Source organism: Drosophila santomea, chromosome X (assembly GCF_016746245.2).
Source record: "Drosophila santomea strain STO CAGO 1482 chromosome X, Prin_Dsan_1.1, whole genome shotgun sequence".
Lineage (NCBI taxonomy): Eukaryota > Metazoa > Arthropoda > Insecta > Diptera > Drosophilidae > Drosophila > Drosophila santomea.
This window is the reverse complement of record NC_053021.2, coordinates 11,783,866-11,802,767: the sequence shown is the minus strand read 5'-3', so window position 1 is coordinate 11,802,767 and position 18,902 is coordinate 11,783,866. Positions and strand designations below refer to the sequence as shown.

The window sequence follows — 18,902 nt, the reverse complement described above, 5'->3', positions numbered from 1 at the left end:
GAAATCAAAGCAGGCATGCAAACTTGCCGTCCGATAGAATGCGTACGGAACGCAAAGAGAGCGAAGTGCGAGAGAAAAAGGGAACACATGATAAAAATACCACTTTTCTCCGTTATTTCACTTGTGTTGTACATCTGGTCGCGATTGAAACGGAACCTCTTCTCACTGCCATCTCATTGTTTATTGTGTTGTCGATGTTGGACTTCTATTATCGAGCATTAACCAACAATACGATTAAAAAGATATGCGTCCCTAAGCAATTGGGATTGTAAGTAGTAAATGGATTTGAGCAAAGCAACAATATTTTTATTCCTTGTGCGATTGTTTACTTGCATATACGGATTAGGGTGGACCTAAACCGCGGAACCTCGGAGTGGATGTAAACACCAGAATATAAAATGAATGTTTTGGCCAGATCCAGCCTATGGCGATTGGCAAAGGATGAGTCCAAACAAGTGGAAGAACCGAATGGCTCTATCGAACAGGACATCCGTGTTCAAGATGCAACTGGTGATTTACACCAGAATGTAGTCCATAAGTCCACTAATTTTATGGTAGTCAACAGTCCCAACCAAAATCAGTTTGAACACTTCGTTCAAACTTTAAACTCCGACAATGCAAATGTGTCTCGAATGGAGCGGAAAATTGAAAAAATGGAATCTCAAATTGCGACACTGGTGGAGCAGAATATCCAAATTCTAGCAAAAGTAAAACGAATTTCGGACAAATTTCAAACTGGTCTTCCAAAGACTGAGTTTCCTATAAAAACCATTGAAGAACTTGGTGAAATAGAAGCCAAAGTAACGGACAACTATGACAAATATGTAAGTCCAATTAAAAATGTGCATAGGTATATGTAAACATGAACAGATTAACTTTATACCTTACCTTATAGGTGGACCTGTTCCGAACCATTCTCGCACCCGAAGGCGTAAAAAAACACATGAGTAGAATTTTATCGACCTCGATTTTAATGAGTATGAACTATTCAGGCACTGGTTCCAAAACTGGGCTTAATTCATACGTAAACCTAAACAAGTGCATTTATGGTAAGTTTTATAATGCATGCATATATTCTTAACATGTCTCTTATTGACATTAACCCACAGATTCTCAGAAAAGGGATGGTTACACATTCGCAGATTATGTGCAGGATGTTAGGAGGGCCTTTGCGAAAATGAAAAATAAGGTTTACAAGGCCAAAACATTTGCAAAACAAGCGCTTAGAGCTGCAAAAAAAGAAGAATGTGAGAAAGACCTCAAAAAGCTAGTTTTACCTGGATCGAATTAATTTAACTAAATCGATGAAATGTGATATATATGTTTATAAACATTCTTTATCGGAAAAAATTGTTTAAATAAAATTTAATATAAAATATAATTGGTAATATAATATTATTATTATTTATTTAAATTGTTTATTCATTTCTAATGAAGTCATGAGAGGTATTATATATTATAATTATAAATGAAAAAAAAACCTGAATTGCTGAAGCCGATAGCTTTACTGTCCCATCACTGATACTTATTGGCATGAAATAATTGCGATTTTTTGACAACAAAAGATTATCGATAAGTTGCAATTGCAAAAAGCGGTGTGTGTATCAACTTAATATTGGCATAAGATTTGTCAATTGGGAAATCGATACTTTAAAGTCCGGCACCACTGCCGCTATCGAATGTTCTATTAGACATTATTAGTTATTAAAACGGAAATAATGGGGTAAATTTAAAGTGATTCCGCCAATCGTAAGATAAATTTAGCACCACGACCTTTACCGCAAGTGCAATTAATTGATTTAATCGCGACATTCACTCGTGGATTATGTCTTGACAAATATCGATGCATTGCCGACGCAATCGATTGCTGGCACATATCGAAACGTCCGGCCACACTGCTCTCCGTCTTCTTCTTGTCATCCCTTCCGTTTCCCTTTCTTTTCGTCTTCACGTTTCCGGTGAGTGCGTGTGCTCCGCGAATTTTTAAGCAAAACTCCTTATTAAAAACCTCCAATTCTCTTTTTTACTTGCAGCGGGAGTATTACGATACGTTCGCGTTCGTGTAACTTTGTGTTTGCAAATCAATCCAGGTAATTGTCGCCCAAATACCCGATTTTCAACTGGACGCACCGGGAAAATATGCGCCCAATGTTGTTCCTGAATGCATGTGTATATTTTTTTTATGTGGTCAAAGAAACGAGTCTTTCAGACTCAATAAACAATGTGTGAATTGGATATCAGACGCATCTGTAGATTTATCCTGGCAATGAACCCAATCTAATTGCATTTTTTTTTTTTTTGTGCAGAATGTTTATGCCAAAGGCCCATCGTGTCGCGATCTACGAGTACCTCTTCAAGGAGGGCGTGATCGTGGCCAAGAAGGATTTCCATGCCCAGAAGCACCCGGAATTGGAGTCGATCCCCAACCTGCACGTGATCAAGGCTCTGCAGTCGCTCCACTCGCGCGGTCTGGTTAAGGAGCAGTTCGCCTGGCGCCACTACTACTGGTACCTCACCAACGAGGGAATCGAGGAGCTGCGCAGCTACCTCCACCTGCCTCCCGAGATCGTGCCCTCGACCCTGAAGCGCCCTGCCCGCTCGGAGACCGTCCGTCCCCGTCCCGCCGTTGGCGGCCCACGCGGACCCGGTGACGCCACCAAGACCGGTGAGGATCGCTCCGCCTACCGACGTGCTCCCGGCGGCAGTGGAGTCGACAAGAAGGGCGATGTTGGACCCGGTGCCGGAGAGGTCGAGTTCCGTGGCGGATTCGGACGCGGATCGCGCAATTAAACAACCCAGGCGCTTCAGTTTTTTTTTTCTAATGTATAAAAATCACTCAGTAAAATGTTGAACTGAAGATCCATACCCTCAACAATAGAAGAAACCAACATCTGAAAAATGTGTGTGTGTTTTATGATATGACGATCAATTATAAAGCAAACGCAAGTGAAATTCCGTGCTCTCCTTTTTTTTTTTTGGTCCAGTGATTGTGGTGTGCAAATCGGATGTGGATTCACATTCCAACTGTGCTAAATGGTATGGTAAATCCGATGTCAGGCCAAACCGAAACTACTGGCCCAACACGTTTTTCCAATAAGCAGCTTTTTAGAATAACTTTTGTTGAAAGTAGACTTGTGGATAGTGCACTTTATATTGCGATGGTCTGTAGAGACAGTCCTCGTGTTTCCGTGGAAAGTAGGAGGTTTGATCATTGAAAAGTATGATAGGGCTATAGATTCATTTTTTAGTTTAAAAGATTGATTGTATATAGATTTAGGAAGGAACTGGTCAAGTTGGCTCAAAGCAATGTTTTAAAATAACATTAGGATGCAGTCTTTTATTGCAAAAGCTACATAAAATGACGACATTCTGAAATAGGTTAGCTAAAGTGTATAAAGCAGTGCTTAGATCGAATTTGCCTACTCTCAAAATAATGATTTCGCATCAAGGAAAATCAAACAGCTTTTATTGTTTAATTCCGTTTTATTTGTTGACGCTGTCTCAACGTTGACAATTAGTTTAATGGCTAGTTTACTTAAATACCCTTCTTTTGCTCACGAGCCTCTTATTTATAATTATGTTAATTCTAATCCTGTTAATACAAGAACATTCCTTTTCCCAAAGTTGGGGTTTAGTTTTTTGTATCAATTATCTTTGCCTACTTATTTTATTTCAAAGTTTATGTAATTCCCCATTAAACGTTGGTTACTTTCAACTAATAACCACTAGCTCAGAGTAAACTAGTTAACGCACTTTGTAGGTGTGCTACAATACTTGGACCATAAAGTATTTCGAATGGCTTAGCCTACTTATAAAGGCCTAAAAGAGCTACTTCAATATGCGGATTTCCATATGGCTTTTATTCTAGGTTTAACTTAGGGTACAAACTGGTTTGGATAGGTAAGGTTATGTACTCCGTAAAAAGATCAGCGGGAATACGTGCTACACTTGCCCTTTTGTACAATGAATCTGAAGTAATATGGCGACTTCAATATTTCCTTAAAATGTTTAAAGGCTGGATTTGGCCCTATGTGATTCCCGCAAAAACGTTTTGCTTCGCAACTGAGCCGCAATGCACCGGAAAGAAATTGCTAGCAATAATAAAAATCGCTTTGTATACAAAATAATTGTTGTTTCATTATTTACAATGTGCAATACTCGTTAAGAAAAATGTACACCTAATCTAGTGCTACGTCTGTACCAATAATTTTATGAAAATACGTCTCTTGGCCGAGGAAACGGGGCGGGCGCGATGTGAAGGCGCCCGGCCCGGCGTCGGAGCTATCGGCGCTTTATTGAGATCTTGCCCTTGGCCAGATGGGACATGTTGATCTTGACCTTGGTCTCGTTGGTGCGCTTCACCCAAACCTGCAAGAACAAATCATAGTTAGAAGCTGACGGGCGGTGCTTGCAACCCGAAAAGGGGAAGGGAGAACTCACCACCTCGTTGCCAATGGCGGTAATAGTGGCCGCAAACTTGCTCATCTCCTTGCCCTCCACATAGACCTGCTGGCCGCGGCAGAACCACCTTCGCTCGTACAGCAGCTTGTTGTCCTCGATGCGGGTCTCCACCAGGCCGCTGTTGGAAGTCGGTTCGGCCAGGACGTGCATCGATTGTTGCTGCTGGGAGCCACTGCCGTAGGAGCCGCTACCGTTCTGCTGGGGAACTGGATTAGGTCTTCCGCGCTGGATGATCTTCAGGTCCGACTCGATCTCCTTGTCATCCAGCTGGTAGACGAGCAGCTGTCCGGTGGCCGGTTTGCGGCGCTTCTCGATCACCGGAAGCGGCTCATTGGGGCGACGACGCAGCTTGCGCGTAACCGTCGTCTTGATCTCCATGGAATCGTTAGTCAGCTCGAGGCTGTAACGCTCGTTTTCGATCTGACGCTTGCGGTCCTCGAAATCTGAGATCAGGTTGTCTTTGAGGTCCATCATCTTTTCGTCGTACTCCTTCTGGGCGGCCATCTTCTCCAGCACATAGTCCCGTTCGACGCACTCGCGCATGTACTCCTTGTAGATCTCGTTCAGCCGTCGGCGTTCTTTCAGCTGGTTGTCCAGCTTCTTCACGCGCTTTATGTACTCCGGGTGCACCAGTTGGCCCAGTTCCTCCATCTGCTTCTGCAGGTTGAGCAGCTTGTGCTGGTACATTCTGCGGGAGTGAAATTATTTTGATAAAGTAGGAATAAGAATGCGAATGCCACTACTTACTGCTCCTTCAGTTCGCTGTTGGTGCCCATGCTGTTGCTGTTGGAGGTGCCATTCGTGCCGCCGTAGCGGCTGGGGCTGCGGAACTCCGTCTCGCTGGCGTCGTCCGTGTCTGGAAGGGAGTGCGAGTGGAATTGGGAGGGGGAGCGCGTAGGACGCGGGACGTGAGTGAAGCCTCCTCTTGGAAAGCCGTGTGCGTACTGGTACTCACCTTCTTCGCTGCGCTCGTCGCCTATCGACTCGTCGTCGTAGTTGTCCGCCGCGTAATGGCTGTAGTAGGCGGTCATGGTTGCGTCGGTGGGTTCGGAACTCGAGACTTTGAAACGTGATTCCCAGGAACAACAATTTTTGTGGCAATTGTTTATTATTATTTATTTTTTTCGCTGCGATGCCAGATATACACACGCATACAGTGAGACACCCACAACAGTATCGATATATCGAGCCAGACTACTATCGTTCCTTTTCCAGCCCTAGCGTGCAGTGTGGCCGTTTTACAGCAGGGTTGCCAGTCCCCGATACCATTGTTGATCATACATTTATCGGATATCGATATTAAATGCGCGCGTAGTTCAAATTACTTTTAATTATTTTTAAATGGATTTCGTTACACCGAATTCAGTTTCACCACTGAAACCATAAATAAATACATATTGCATTTCATTACTATGGATATTATTTTATTGCTTAAGATATTTTATATCGCTTCGTGTTCTTATGCTTTACTATACAAATATTAAGATCTAATAAATATATTTACCCTAGTAAATTAAATACTAGTAAATTAAATAACTAGACGGGGTTATAGTTCTAGGATGCAAAACTAATAATTTTATTACTAAACGGTAAGACACAAAATGGTATCACGTTTAAAATGAATCAATTAATCAGACAACTAACCAAATGAATAGGAAAATGGTAATTGCTGCATTTATTAGGATAGAAAACAAAAATTGATGACGCATTGCCCATGACATCAGCGGATATATTTCAAAAATATGTCAGCAGGCTAGAATGGAAATGAATTACAGCTTTGTGGGAGTAATTTAATTGAGTAACTCACGTCTTCCAATTGGCCTTTTTTCTAAAGCTAAACAAATGATTTAAGCCGTGAACGGTTTACAGTTTCGAACAATAAATTTGAGGCTGTCATTTTTGCGCATCATAAAGTTTAATTTGTGTATCTGCCCGCCTATAATTAAATAGTGCCCGCACAAGCACTGCACTCGTACGTATACGTAATACGCGTTTTCACGTACAATCCACATAGCCATTCCACATGGGCGAAAGCATGCTTTTGTTTGAAAACTATGGCTGGGCTGACACATATTTCAGTGCTGTCGTCAAGCAAGAGGTATCCACTGGCCAGTGGATGATGATGCCGCCCACGCAGGCGGAGATCGCTGTGTGCCATTTGCCCGAGCTGAAAAATTAGTGAGCGCTCATCATCGGCCAAAAATTCCATGCTAAATCATCGCGAGCAAATTTTGATTGATTTCTGACTGCAAGATTGTGGGGGGGTGGTGGCTATTTGGTTATATAGCTTTTCGGCTACTTGGCTATTTCGTTTTGCCGTTTTTATTTTGCTTTTCGATTTGGAATGGACTATGAGTTTAAGTGGGATGACATGCCGGCAAATGACTAGAGCACTTATATACACATCCTATATATATACACTTGTTCTGCTTTTTGCTTCGATTGCCGTATGAGTAGAATTCTCTGGTGACGTGGGGAAAATTTGTTTTCCCAATTTCTCGTTGATCTTCACGAGATTGTATGTACATGCATATTTATGTAGATATGTATGTAAATTCTTTCAGTTGTCTTGGCAAAACAATAATACACATACTGCAGACTCATGTTTCTAGATGATTCCTATTTATTATCCACATAGCTTATCGGAATTCATAAAATATATCAAAACTCATAAGCGAGTGTAATTGAGTTGAATGGAAAGTAGTACGGAACTTAGAGCTTGGAATCCTCTTTAGAAAATGATGAAATAGGAGTCCTGAAGAAGTATCCACGATCTGCAGCTGACAACACAAATATGCAACGGATGCGATGTATCCCCATTATTTTCGCGGATTGCCGAGCGGGGGCACTGGGGACTTCAAGGTCGACATTATTGATGAAAATGAGTTTGTTGCTTGGACAGGCGGCATTAACGGCCATTGCGAGCATGTGGGCGCTGTGAAAAATACAATGAAAACACCTCAGCCGTTGAGCAGCGATGATTGTCATTTTATTTTCGTAATTCGTGATTAAATCTATAATTATTTGGATGGCCCAACTGCCGTTGCCCCCGATGGAATTTCGGGCAATAAAACGGTCACGGATTCCAAATACAAATGATGCTCCATCGGCGAGAAATCCAAAAATGTCATTTTAATATTTCGCTTTTGAACTGGTCAAAATATAAATACAAATTATGTGCATGCAATAAGAGCTTTAATATAAATAAAATATGATCTTCAGCTAATTGCTTTGTTGTAAATGAAAACCCATTGCTAATTTGAAAATAAAATCTAGTTTGTTCAGCTAAAACATTTTATTTTATTCAATTCATATTGTTTTGCATTCATGCAGATGCAAATTGATTCATTTACCTTACGGTAGCCAACTTGTTGTACAAAAAGCTTCCACATCTCACACTTTTACTGCAGTTGCAACTCTGCAACCGGACCTCATTAATTTCATTTTAATTCCCCTGTCAGACGCTCCCTAAAAGGAAACCTCCGTGTTCGAATCGAATGGACTCGACTGGATTCCCGATTCACGATTCGCGCCAATGTCACGCGGCTGACTCATTTGGCATTTGTTTACAAACAAACCGATGCGAAGTGGGTAGTTCCATGGATATGGCTGAGCACACTGGCAGAAAAAGAGGTTATATATTTTACACCTTAAGTCTAATCACAATATTGTAGATACTGCAATGCATAACGCCCGCTGGTAGAGCAAGGAACCAATTCTATAATGTAATTGTTATACGAGGCTTCTAGATTTACAATAGTAAATGCTTAGCCATCTTAGCGCAGCATAGAGATATTCAAATCAATATGTTCCGTACACATTTTCTCTGTGTGTATTTGGGCCGCCAACGTTATCCACCCACCCGGTCTAATATTGGGATTTATCGACTCTGCACACTGGGCGGAATTGGCTTTTTGATTTGAGGTCTTAATGATGATGAGCTTTGGGTGTAAGCCCGCTACCATGAACAAGGTATCGTGGGCCAGCACGCCATAAATGTTCTATTTTAAGACGATGGATAATGCCAACCCACAGCGCGGAAAACTCACTTTCTACCAATGTGCACCACTCTCCACCAAAGAACACTTCCCAAAACGGTAGGAAGCGTTATTCGACAACCGGTTAACTCAACACGATCGCTTGCAGCGCCACTTGCGCACTCATACTTACACTCACTCTAGCACTCACAGCACTCAAAAATGGTGCACGCCGCAAAAAATTACATTTTCATTTTTTGAGCACAGGATAGGAAATTTTGTTATGAATTCAACGATATATGACATTAACTGATTACAGTACATCTAATCTATTTCATTTAGGAAATAGGAGCACAAATGAATTAGACGACGGCATTAACATATTCAAATTACCGCCCATCCACCAATCGATGTAGTCATCGTCGCGTCGTCGACCTATCGATATCGCTATACTGCGCAGCGGCAATCGAAGTACAATCGGTACAAAAGCTATAAAAGCAAAGACTCCCTCAGAATGCAAAACAGTCGAGAAATTGAAACGCGGCTATCTGTGCGATACGTCCAACCGAAACCACACACGAACGTCTTGAGTTTCGAATACATATAGAAAACCCATCGAGTTCCCCTTTTTTTTTGGTTGCTCTGTCGGTCGATTAGCAAGTGAACAAGCTCGAAAGCGCGTTGAGCAGAGCAGAGAATAATAGAGCGGTATACAGTATATACGGTATACAGTGTACATCAAAGAGATTGGAGACTCCATCTAGCGAAGCAACCACCAAATAACCACCAACAGCACAAAAATGGCCGAGGCTAACAAGAGGAATATCCCCATCAAGCTGGGCGACTTCAGCGTCATCGACACGGAGTTCAGCAACATCCGCGAGCGCTTCGACTCCGAGATGCGCAAAATGGAGGAGGAGATGGCCAAGTTCCGTCACGAGCTGATGAACCGCGAGGCTAACTTCTTCGAGTCCACCAGGTGAGCGGGTTACCGATGATACCAGTGATACTAGTGATAGCAGTGGGTACAACTGTGGGTTATACTGCCTAATTCGCCGGGGTATAGAGCGATGGCACCACCAACTCCCTTCGTCGTCTGGTTGTGGGCATCTCTAAATATAGGCGCACATCTTGCCACATCGCCCACTGGTCTGGAGCACTTCACAGATTCACAGATTCGTACGTATGTACATATGTTTGTACATATGTACAACATACACACCAAACAGTGGGCCTCATAGAAGGCGAGCGGCCCGATTCGATACTCGCCCCAGATACACTATGTGTGTTTCTTTGCCGTCGCTCTGGGGGAGGATGAGTCACCAGTTCTAAATTCTCCGCCGCTGTCTCCGGCCAAGAAACACATGTGTATCCGCCCGCCACCCGCAAGTAATCCCCCGCCCCCCGGTTCGCCAGCGCCTCTTCCTTCACTTCACCTTCCTTCCCTTCCGCTCGATCTCGAGTCCCATTGGTTTATGCAACCGTTATGTAGGGCATAACGGAATTTTTCGAACTTTGAGAATCACCTGTGCCAAGACATTCCGTTATGTGCGCGTCTGCGTGTGTGTGTGTGCCTGTGTGTGCGTGGGGTTCCTACCTAAGCAGAAAAATGTAATTGTTGATAGTGAGATAAGATATTAAAATCTGGTCTCTGCGAGTAATATTAAATATTTGAAAGTGGAAAGCGAAAGCACGGCTACGATCGGATGGATCGTGATTTTGCAATTTCGAACTATTTTTACACACACCTGTCTAACATTTTGTAGTTTTTTAAACTATTAACTGGCAAACGTGTCGTCTACTGAGCAATCTATTTTCATTTGCAAGCCAATTAAGCGATTCAGGATTGACACCCTCGCATATTCATACGAATTAGAGAAAATTCCAGTGGAATTCCAGTTACGACGTTGTTAGTGTCGTTTTCAATGAACATGGGTTTATTGCCCAAATCAGCGATTAATAAACAAACAATGCCCCAGGCAAATGGCAAATATTATGTTATGTCGCCGTCGCGGTTGCGCGCCTCGTTAGCCTTTCCATTGGAGTTGCGTTGCGTGGGCGCCAGTTTAGGTTGCTATTGGGACGACCTCGGCGTATGACGCAATCGAACTGATGGACTATTTGTTGTTGGCTTCTCCATGGTCGCCACTGCATTTGCATGGCCACAACAGAAACTTCCCGCCCGACTCTTTCCACTGTTCAAGAACTCGGCAGCCCGCCTTTCAACTTTGCCCATTCAACGCCAAAGTTGGCAGTGAAAGGAAATTAACCCAAATTGGTTGCCCTCCAGCTACACCTGTGCTCCTGTTCCTGGCTGCAAATTTAATTGGAAAGGAAGGCAAACACACAGTGGCAGCGTAAGTTGAGGGTGCCAGGGTGCTTGGGCGATTAGCCTAATCGCCAGAGATTGGCCACGTAGTCTAGCAGTTTAGATAGTATTTCAGTATATACTTGCCAAATTTCAATCAAATTCAAGCATATTACTGATGCGTGAAATCGGCGATTATCCGCCTTTTACTGACCACTGTCGCAACCTTTGACCTATGTATGCGGCTGTGGCTTTGGCTGTGACTGTGGCGTGTCGTCGATTGAAACGCTGCGTGATATCCGAATGACTCAGCGCGGAATAAACGCACGCCCAGATATAGGGCGGTAAATCTATACAGGTAGGTCCCCCCTACCGAAGTTGGGCATAGCCCCGGTAATAGTCGTTGCTTTTTACTACATGTCTAGGACACAATATCTCGACCATCCATGGACAATAAATTGTTTAGCTCCCACTACAAGCTGCAATCGGATTCCTAACTATTTTTAATTATGGCATTACAAAAACATGTTTACAAATATGCCATTCCGGCATAGCTGCCAAAAGCTGTTCGGGCAATTTGCATATCTTAAAAAACTTTCTTGTACATACACATACAAATGTACGAGTATGTACATACATATATATACTAACGATGGATTGTGGGTGGTGCAGGGCCTTATTTGCGACTTGGCCATAAGCATAAACCGCACTTCAATGCTGGCGCCTTCAAATATTCGAATCTGCTGAGTCTGCGGATTCAGGGGGATTTAGATGGGCTTCCCAGTGAAATAAATTGATGGGATTATCTATACCGATGCATGGATGCCAAGCATAGGCGGTAGCAACGGTTTGCCTAATTTATAGACTCATTAATCGGCCTTGCGATCGGTTGTGTGTGCGCACAGTTTAAACAAATAAGTACGCTAAGATCATACGCTACATTCATATGTATGTACATATTTACTCAGCAAATAGCTAGGTATTTGCGAAAAGCTTTCACACACACGGTCAGTTTTCAGTTGGGATGAGCACACGCTGCGGCGATTTAGTTGTCAATATTGGTGGCTGGATGCTGATAATTCAAATGAGCAGCGGTTTGCGATGATATCATGTCAATTTTTAGCTATTGCGCTGCGCTGCGCTTTGACTTCATTCAATTCGATTCCAATCGATGACAAAGCGGCGATCTTCGCCGGTAATCGATATTATAATTCGACATTTGTTCACACACACACACACACGCACAAACAAACACACACTCGCGCGCACCGCAAACAACAAAAGAGAGCCATTTTGTTTGCGCTTGTTCTGGTTTCTTTGCTGTCTCTCGTGCCTGTGTTTATTTTCGTTCTTCTTTAGTTTCCTTTCGTTTGGCTTTTCAATAACGCAAAAATATGCATGACATCATTGTCATCAGATGCCAGCGAGATATTGTAGTCCCACCACACACACACACTCACACATATGTACATACTTGGGCTGTGGAGAGAGGGTGGGAGTGAGAGCGGTTGCCAGAGTGGGAGGGCAGGTGCCTCTTCATGCTGACCAAAGAAACTTTGGCCAGGCGACTAACGGTTATTGGTACTTATCATTAGCGCACTATTGATTTCTCTCTTCGCGGGGCGATCAACCTCGGAAAGCAAGTCAGTCGCAAGGTCGCCAGAAAGCCCACGCACGTTCACGTTTCGGCTCCGATTGATAAGCTTCCTCCGCTAAATTCGCGAAGTGGCAGTTGATGGCCGGTTATCAACGACTCTCACTCGCAAGCACACACACACCTACAAGGCCATCATAGCGACACGACACGCAGCGGCTTAACGGCAAATCAGATCCCGTAAGCTAAGAGTGCAGATTAAGGTGGACCTTAAAAACAGACAAATAGTTAAAAAATCAAATGACTTGTCAATTAAAGTGAGAGTGAAGTGAAAAACAAATTAAATCACAAAAAATAAATAAGTTTAGATATACTATTTTAAATTCTCTTCCGAAAGTCCAAAAATATAAATATACAAAGTGGCTTAAGCTGTGCGACAACATGTAATACAAAGTGAACAGTTATGACCAATAAATTATTTCCTGGGTAAATATGTAATTTTATGAATACTTATCTCTCTCGTGGATAATATATTTTTTATTTTAGACGCCACACTTCAAGTACTTGGATCTTAACAGATACATAAATTTACAGTCTAAAACAGTTTGGAGGCTGGCAGTACGGAAAACAAAGAAACAATCATTAATATATGCACATATAAGAAACTTGTACAACATGAGCCAATAAATATTAACCGAACCGTCTTAAAAATTGTTGTTGGTTTTCGTTAAAATTGTATAACTCTATTATCGATTTTAGGGCAATTCCTTATATAAAAGTTAAAAAATATGCTGCCCCTTGTGTAATTACCTTTTATCTAACTCAATATACAAATATTTTCTCTATTTTTCTCTTTCTTGCCGCTTGGAAAATATTAAACAACCGCAATAATTTCCATATTATAATAATCTCCTCTCCTATCTTAAAACAAAAGCTCTACTAAAAAAACAACAACTACCAGGTACAATAACGTAGAAAGTTTACAACCTAAACTTTTATTTTATGTTTATCCTCAATGTTTCCTTCCCCTAATTGTTGGTAACTACTGCATTGGCTAAGTGTAATTGCAATCCCCACACGTATTCACAGACTAAAATCGCATGTTCAGACTTATATCACTAGAAATGTATACACTTCGCTTAAAACTAATAGATGAACTGATAATACTTGTAAGCAAAGGGAAATTTTCGATACATATGGTATATTTTTATGTTTAGTCTTTCCAAGCATACTGTGTCCTAAGGCACGACTTGAACATAAAGCCTAGAAGATTCCCCCGAATCTCAATTCACTTATGGGAATGTCCTTAAAATAGAAATTATAACACCCAGTGCAGACATATGGAGATTTATATTTCGAGGGTGCCAGCTGCTCCCTCCACATCCGTATAGATGTACACATATGTACATAAATCGCTTCCAAGCGGAAGCCAGATCTATTATTAGATAGCCCTCGAGCATCGCGGCTTCATTTAAGTTGGGTTCGTTCTGTCCGGATCAGTTTTATCCCGAAGAAGCAGCAGCATGGAGGCCTTCACGCGCACACTGCAAAACACCTTTCGTAGCACTAGAACCACCAGAACCACTACTACCACAACCACAAACTCCTCCACCAGGTTCCTTCACGCATACCTAACACTTTTGATTTTATTTGGAATCTACTTGTTTTTAAGTTTCGTTTTACTCAATTGTGATACTTATGTGCATTTCAACCTATTTGCAGCTCAACGACAAACTCGGCTCTGCCATCCCGAATCCCAAAGCAACAGAACTACGTCTCCGACATTAGCTCACCCTTGATCCAGGTAAGCAATCCCTGATTGCCAAATGATAACACTAATTTCCGTAATTGCAGGATGAGGGCGACAACAAAGTCCTGAAGCTGCGCTTCGATGTCAGCCAGTACGCGCCCGAGGAAATTGTGGTGAAAACCGTCGACCAGAAGCTATTGGTAAGTCTCTGCTCAGGATTTGTATGCCCGAAAGTCGCTCTAACAGAGATATCTTCCCTTGGATTAGGTGCACGCCAAGCACGAGGAGAAGTCGGACACAAAGAGCGTGTACAGGGAGTACAACCGGGAGTTCCTGCTGCCCAAGGGCGTGAACCCCGAGTCCATCCGCTCGTCCCTCAGCAAGGACGGAGTCCTGACCGTGGACGCTCCCCTGCCAGCACTCACCGCCGGCGAGACACTGATTCCCATCGCCCACAAGTGAAGGCCCTGTCCAGTTATCCAGTCACCATGGCCCACGCAGCGGGAGGAGTCTGGGCTGCCGCCGATCAGATTAAATCATACACACATTGAGTTTAATCCAATCCTATCTAAATGATTAATTTTTTTGGTTCTGACTTAAAGCTAAACTATGTTACTGACGTACTACTCATTAACTTAAATATAATTCAAATTATTATTAAATTTGATTAATTTAATTCATATTTATAATTTTCGCATTAAACGTAATCAATTTTGTCGTAGTTGTCCCCCATTGGTTTTCCTTTCCTGCCATCGAAAATAAATCAATATTTATCCAACTGCGGGGATTTTGATCAGTGAGTTGGGCATCATTGACTAATTAGCTGCCGACACTTTTCACTTTTAAAAAGATGTACCTTTCCCTTTAGGGAATCGAGAGGATTAAATAAAGTTTATGGATTTTGTGTACATTTAAGAGTGGCAAATGTTATTAATTGGAATACAATAGGAAAAAGGAATCATATGGGCCAGGCTTGACGTTTCAGCTCATTCAATATTCTTCTTAAATTAAAGTTCGTTCGTTACGAAAAACCTTCGACTCAGATCAGATATCTCACCAAATTGTAGGCGCTGCACAGGGATGTCTTCCCTGAAGACCGGTGGTCCTGTCTAATTGGAATCTACCAAATTGTGAGGCGACATCTCGGTCGCCTGAGATACACAAAACTTAATCAGATTTCTAAACAAATACATAACAAAATGATGCCGCCGCAGCTAATGTCCCAAACGGGAAACGGCGGCGAGATGGAAGGGAGTCGATTGGAGTGCACGGAGTTGGATCCGCTGCGGCTGACCACGCTGATCCTGAGTGCGGATCCGCGGTACCGCATCAAACCCATGCAGCAGGTCATGTCTGCCCTCGTCGGTGGCCTCATCACAACGTTTGTGGGTGAGTTATTTCGGCGGAATGGGTGAGTTACCCAGAGGTCTAACCAAACCTTACTCGGCCAGTGACGCCCTTGGAAGTTGTGAAAACGCGCGTCCAGACCCAGCACGCGATCCGCCAGCGACCGACTGTTTCCAAGCTATGCTACGTCTACCACAACGGCCTGATGACCCACGTGTGCCGTTCCAGCGACATCTGCATACCGAAACCAGGCCGGGATCCGCGAAACCTTCGGCCCCTACGCGGCGCCATGGTGGGTTTGGCTTTCTAGCTTCATTATCATTATGTATCTTATTTTTCGGGCGCAGGATGCCTTTGTCAAGATCATCTGCACCAGTGGCTTCAGCGGCTTGTGGGCGGGCCTCAGTCCCACGTTAGTTTCGGCACTGCCCTCCACGATTATCTATTTTCTGACATACGAGTATATCAAGAATTCCCTGTCCCACCTCTACTTGGTCCCGCAGAAGTTTGAGGAATCCGACATGGCGGACCAAGTGCCTGGAGCCGACGGAGGGGATCCCCTGGACCAGGCCACCAGGGGAATAAATGTGAGCGCCACCGCGCCGGTAACCACCACTTCGCTGCCCTACTACGTGCCCATGGCCTCGGGCATTTGCTCGCGCACCATTGTGGTCACGGCCATCACGCCCATCGAGATGGTGCGCATCAAGATGCAGTCGGAGTACATGACCTACTCCGAGCTGTGGCGCGTGCTGCGCTCGTTAATCCGCCAGCACGGTATCCTGGGTCTATGGCGGGGCTGGCCGCCGACCGTGATGCGGGACGCACCCTTCTCGGGAACCTACTGGGCGGTCTATGAGGCGATGAAGCGGGCCTTCAGCGTCACGGAGCCCACATTCCTCTTTAGCTTCCTCACGGGCGCCATCTCCGGAGCGGTGGGTGAGGGTGAGCAGTGCTCTGCCACACACCGAAAACCGAAGCTTTTCGTCTAGAGTAATCGAGTTTTGGTAACGTCATTCCGCAGGTGGCTACCTTTGTGACCATGCCCTTTGACCTGATCACCACACACACGCAGATTGAGCTGGGTCAGGACGTGCTGTACGAGAATGTTGGAGCGGGAACAGGAGCAGCTGCAGAAGCCGGTGCCGGAGCACGACCAAAGACGACACCCAGTGCCGTCTCCAAATCCAAGCCGTCGATGCTCTCACGAATGCGCCAAATCTACAGGCTGCAGGGAGTGCGGGGCCTCTACGTTGGGGTAATGCCGCGCATGCTCCGTGTGGTTCCCGCCTGCGCTATCATGATCTCCACCTTCGAGTACAGCAAGTCGTTCTTCTTCCACTACAACCTGGATCTCCAGGAGGCAGGTATGTGAATTGGGGACGATAAAGTATGGTAAATGAGAGCACTTTAGTTGAGCCAAAAGATGTAAATATACTTTTTTAATTCAACCATTCAAACGATCAAAAATAACGTTTTTCGATTGCACCGCGATAGCATTTCCGTTCCGACTTCACTATCGATAGCGCCCAGCGGCAACAGCTGATCGACGTGGAACGGAATGGAAATGGGAAAAAACGGACTAGCACGGTGTTTTCTTTTGGACCCGTAAATTATTTCACAATGACCGGGAGGCTTGACGAATAGCCCATCTGAACATAGACAACAAACACACCGTTGAGTGGTACGCGACTCACCTTCTCATCTCATTTCACATCACCGTTACGCGCCACCAGCTTACCGGGGCTCCCATTGAAGCAACCGCCAATCGCGTGGAAGAGCAAGAGCATCTACCATGACTGCTAAGAGGGAGGCCTGCGGCCAATTTGCTGTGGCTAGTGCTGCAATGGCTGCAATGGCGGCTGCTTCAAGCCAAAATTCGACGAAAGCCACAATGACGGACCCCCGTTTCCGGATCCGACCGCTGCAGCAAGTGGCATCCGCTTGTACCGGCGCCATGGTGACGGCCTGCTTTAGTATGTTGTCCGGACCACACCTTTAAGCATAATCCCAGTGGTTGACTGATATATTTACCATTGCAGTGACCCCTCTGGATGTGATCAAGACCCGGCTGCAGGCCCAGCAGCAAGCGCTGCTCTCAAACAAGTGCTTCCTCTACTGCAACGGCCTCATGGACCACATCTGCCCCTGCGGCCCGGACACGCCCAATCCAGCAGCCGCCAAGCCCGCTCCCCGTTTTTCTGGCACCATTGTAAGTGGCAATCGTTAGAAAAACCGGGATCCGGACTTAACCAAGCCTTTCTTCAGGACGCATTCATCAAAATTAGCCGCACTGAGGGAATCGGTTCCCTGTGGTCGGGGCTCAGCCCAACGCTAATCTCGGCCCTGCCCTCGACCATCATATACTTTGTGGCTTATGAGCAGTTCAAGGCCCGTTTCACCGACATCCACTACAAGTACATGCGACGCCCGGATACCAGTGCCCACGACATTCCACTCCCGATTCCATTTTTGGTGCCGCTGCTGGCCGGCGTATCGGCCCGCATCCTAGCCGTAACTTGTGTGAGTCCCGTCGAGCTAATCCGCACCAAGATGCAGTCGCAGCGCATGACGCACGCCGAGATGTTCGGCACCATTCGCCAAGTGGTGCAGTCGCAGGGAGTGCTGGGCTTGTGGCGCGGTCTACCGCCCACCATCCTGCGCGACGTTCCCTTTTCCGGCATCTACTGGACCTGCTACGAGTACCTGAAGAGCTCCTTTGGCGTGGTGGAGCCGTCGTTTAGCTTCAGTTTTGCGGCGGGAGCGATATCCGGATCGGTAAGACAACTGCACTGGAAAACAGTGGACTATGTTGTAGTAACACTTTATATTTCACTTTTCAGGTGGCCGCCACTATCACCACGCCCTTCGATGTGGTGAAAACGCACGAGCAGATCGAATTTGGCGAGAAGTTCATATTCTCAGGTAGGCCCAATGTGGTTCAGCTTGCTGCAACCAACTCCCGTAGCAGCATTGACAATGGTTCGGTTTGCATTACGGCAGATAATCCCCCCAAGCAAGTGGCCACCAAGTCGGTGGCGGTGCGCCTGGCCAGCATTTACCGCCTGGGCGGAGTGCCCGCCATTTTCTCTGGACTGGGCCCCCGACTCTTCAAGGTGGCGCCCGCGTGTGCGATAATGATTTCGTCCTTCGAGTACGGCAAGTCCTTCTTCTACCACTACAACATCGACCAGCACAATCGGAGCAATCAGGTGACGAAGTCGTCCGGTTCTTGAACTCGCTCCCATTCAGGCGACCACAGCTTGTCGACGTGAATCTTTGTACATATGTAGAATAATGCCAAAGTTGCCAGGAAATCGGTGGGCAGGCATCGTCTGCTGGGTTTGGCGAGCCCCGTCGAAATTGTTAAATTGTAGTGAAATAAAATTCTTGTTTTTCCTGGTTCAAAAACAAACATAAGCTACTTTAAACTATTGATTCCGTATTTGATTTTTACAAAATTAC

At 44.7% G+C, this 18,902-nt stretch overlaps 6 protein-coding genes across 15 annotated transcripts; 5 read left to right on the top strand and 1 right to left on the bottom strand.

Annotated features, from left to right (window-relative positions):
• Positions 1-108: 108 nt before the first annotated feature.
• LOC120455093 lies at positions 109-1,381 on the top strand. 2 transcript variants are annotated; one of them, XM_039640967.2, is made up of 4 exons: positions 109-268; positions 347-824; positions 896-1,049; positions 1,110-1,381. In XM_039640967.2, exons 2-4 carry the CDS (start codon positions 399-401, stop codon positions 1,289-1,291), a joined length of 762 nt encoding a protein of 253 aa, XP_039496901.1. In that variant the 5' UTR covers positions 109-268; positions 347-398; the 3' UTR covers positions 1,292-1,381. The 2 variants fall into 2 exon arrangements, with proteins under 2 accessions (XP_039496901.1, XP_039496902.1); XM_039640968.2 differs by having other exon boundaries at positions 113-268; positions 342-824.
• A 491-nt stretch (positions 1,382-1,872) lies between these two features.
• Positions 1,873-2,952, top strand: LOC120455100 (40S ribosomal protein S10b). Its single transcript, XM_039640976.2, has 3 exons — positions 1,873-1,958; positions 2,034-2,090; positions 2,307-2,952. Exon 3 carries the CDS (start codon positions 2,308-2,310, stop codon positions 2,788-2,790), a length of 483 nt encoding a protein of 160 aa, XP_039496910.1. The 5' UTR covers positions 1,873-1,958; positions 2,034-2,090; position 2,307; the 3' UTR covers positions 2,791-2,952.
• A 1,163-nt stretch (positions 2,953-4,115) lies between these two features.
• Positions 4,116-5,644, bottom strand: LOC120455088 (sin3 histone deacetylase corepressor complex component SDS3). The gene is made up of 4 exons (XM_039640962.2): positions 5,417-5,644; positions 5,209-5,317; positions 4,441-5,149; positions 4,116-4,368 (listed from the first exon to the last, which is right to left on the bottom strand). The coding sequence occupies exons 1-4, from the start codon at positions 5,490-5,492 to the stop codon at positions 4,282-4,284; spliced, it is 981 nt and encodes a 326-aa protein (XP_039496896.1). The 5' UTR covers positions 5,493-5,644; the 3' UTR covers positions 4,116-4,281.
• Positions 5,645-8,950: 3,306 nt separating this feature from the next.
• Positions 8,951-14,811, top strand: LOC120455094 (heat shock protein beta-1). 3 transcript variants are annotated; one of them, XM_039640969.2, is made up of 5 exons: positions 8,951-9,417; positions 13,275-13,301; positions 14,063-14,144; positions 14,195-14,290; positions 14,358-14,811. In XM_039640969.2, the coding sequence occupies exons 1-5, from the start codon at positions 9,239-9,241 to the stop codon at positions 14,550-14,552; spliced, it is 579 nt and encodes a 192-aa protein (XP_039496903.1). In that variant the 5' UTR covers positions 8,951-9,238; the 3' UTR covers positions 14,553-14,811. The 3 variants fall into 3 exon arrangements, with proteins under 3 accessions (XP_039496903.1, XP_039496904.1, XP_039496905.1); XM_039640970.1 differs by lacking the exon at positions 13,275-13,301 and having other exon boundaries at positions 8,952-9,417; XM_039640971.1 differs by lacking the exons at positions 8,951-9,417; positions 13,275-13,301 and adding an exon at positions 13,849-13,955.
• Positions 14,812-15,082: 271 nt separating this feature from the next.
• Positions 15,083-17,314, top strand: LOC120455085 (solute carrier family 25 member 40). 6 transcript variants are annotated; one of them, XM_039640951.2, is made up of 6 exons: positions 15,083-15,479; positions 15,542-15,729; positions 15,785-16,372; positions 16,430-16,444; positions 16,513-16,804; positions 17,174-17,314. In XM_039640951.2, exons 1-6 carry the CDS (start codon positions 15,290-15,292, stop codon positions 17,191-17,193), a joined length of 1,293 nt encoding a protein of 430 aa, XP_039496885.1. In that variant the 5' UTR covers positions 15,083-15,289; the 3' UTR covers positions 17,194-17,314. The 6 variants fall into 6 exon arrangements, with proteins under 6 accessions (XP_039496885.1, XP_039496884.1, XP_039496889.1 ...); XM_039640950.2 differs by lacking the exon at positions 16,430-16,444 and having other exon boundaries at positions 16,462-16,804; XM_039640955.2 differs by lacking the exon at positions 17,174-17,314 and having other exon boundaries at positions 16,430-16,624.
• Positions 16,991-18,868, top strand: LOC122756394 (solute carrier family 25 member 40). 2 transcript variants are annotated; one of them, XM_039640953.2, is made up of 5 exons: positions 16,991-17,413; positions 17,480-17,649; positions 17,706-18,215; positions 18,281-18,362; positions 18,441-18,868. In XM_039640953.2, exons 1-5 carry the CDS (start codon positions 17,233-17,235, stop codon positions 18,671-18,673), a joined length of 1,176 nt encoding a protein of 391 aa, XP_039496887.1. In that variant the 5' UTR covers positions 16,991-17,232; the 3' UTR covers positions 18,674-18,868. The 2 variants fall into 2 exon arrangements, with proteins under 2 accessions (XP_039496887.1, XP_043862470.1); XM_044006535.1 differs by having other exon boundaries at positions 18,281-18,868.
• The last annotated feature ends 34 nt before the right edge of the window (positions 18,869-18,902 follow it).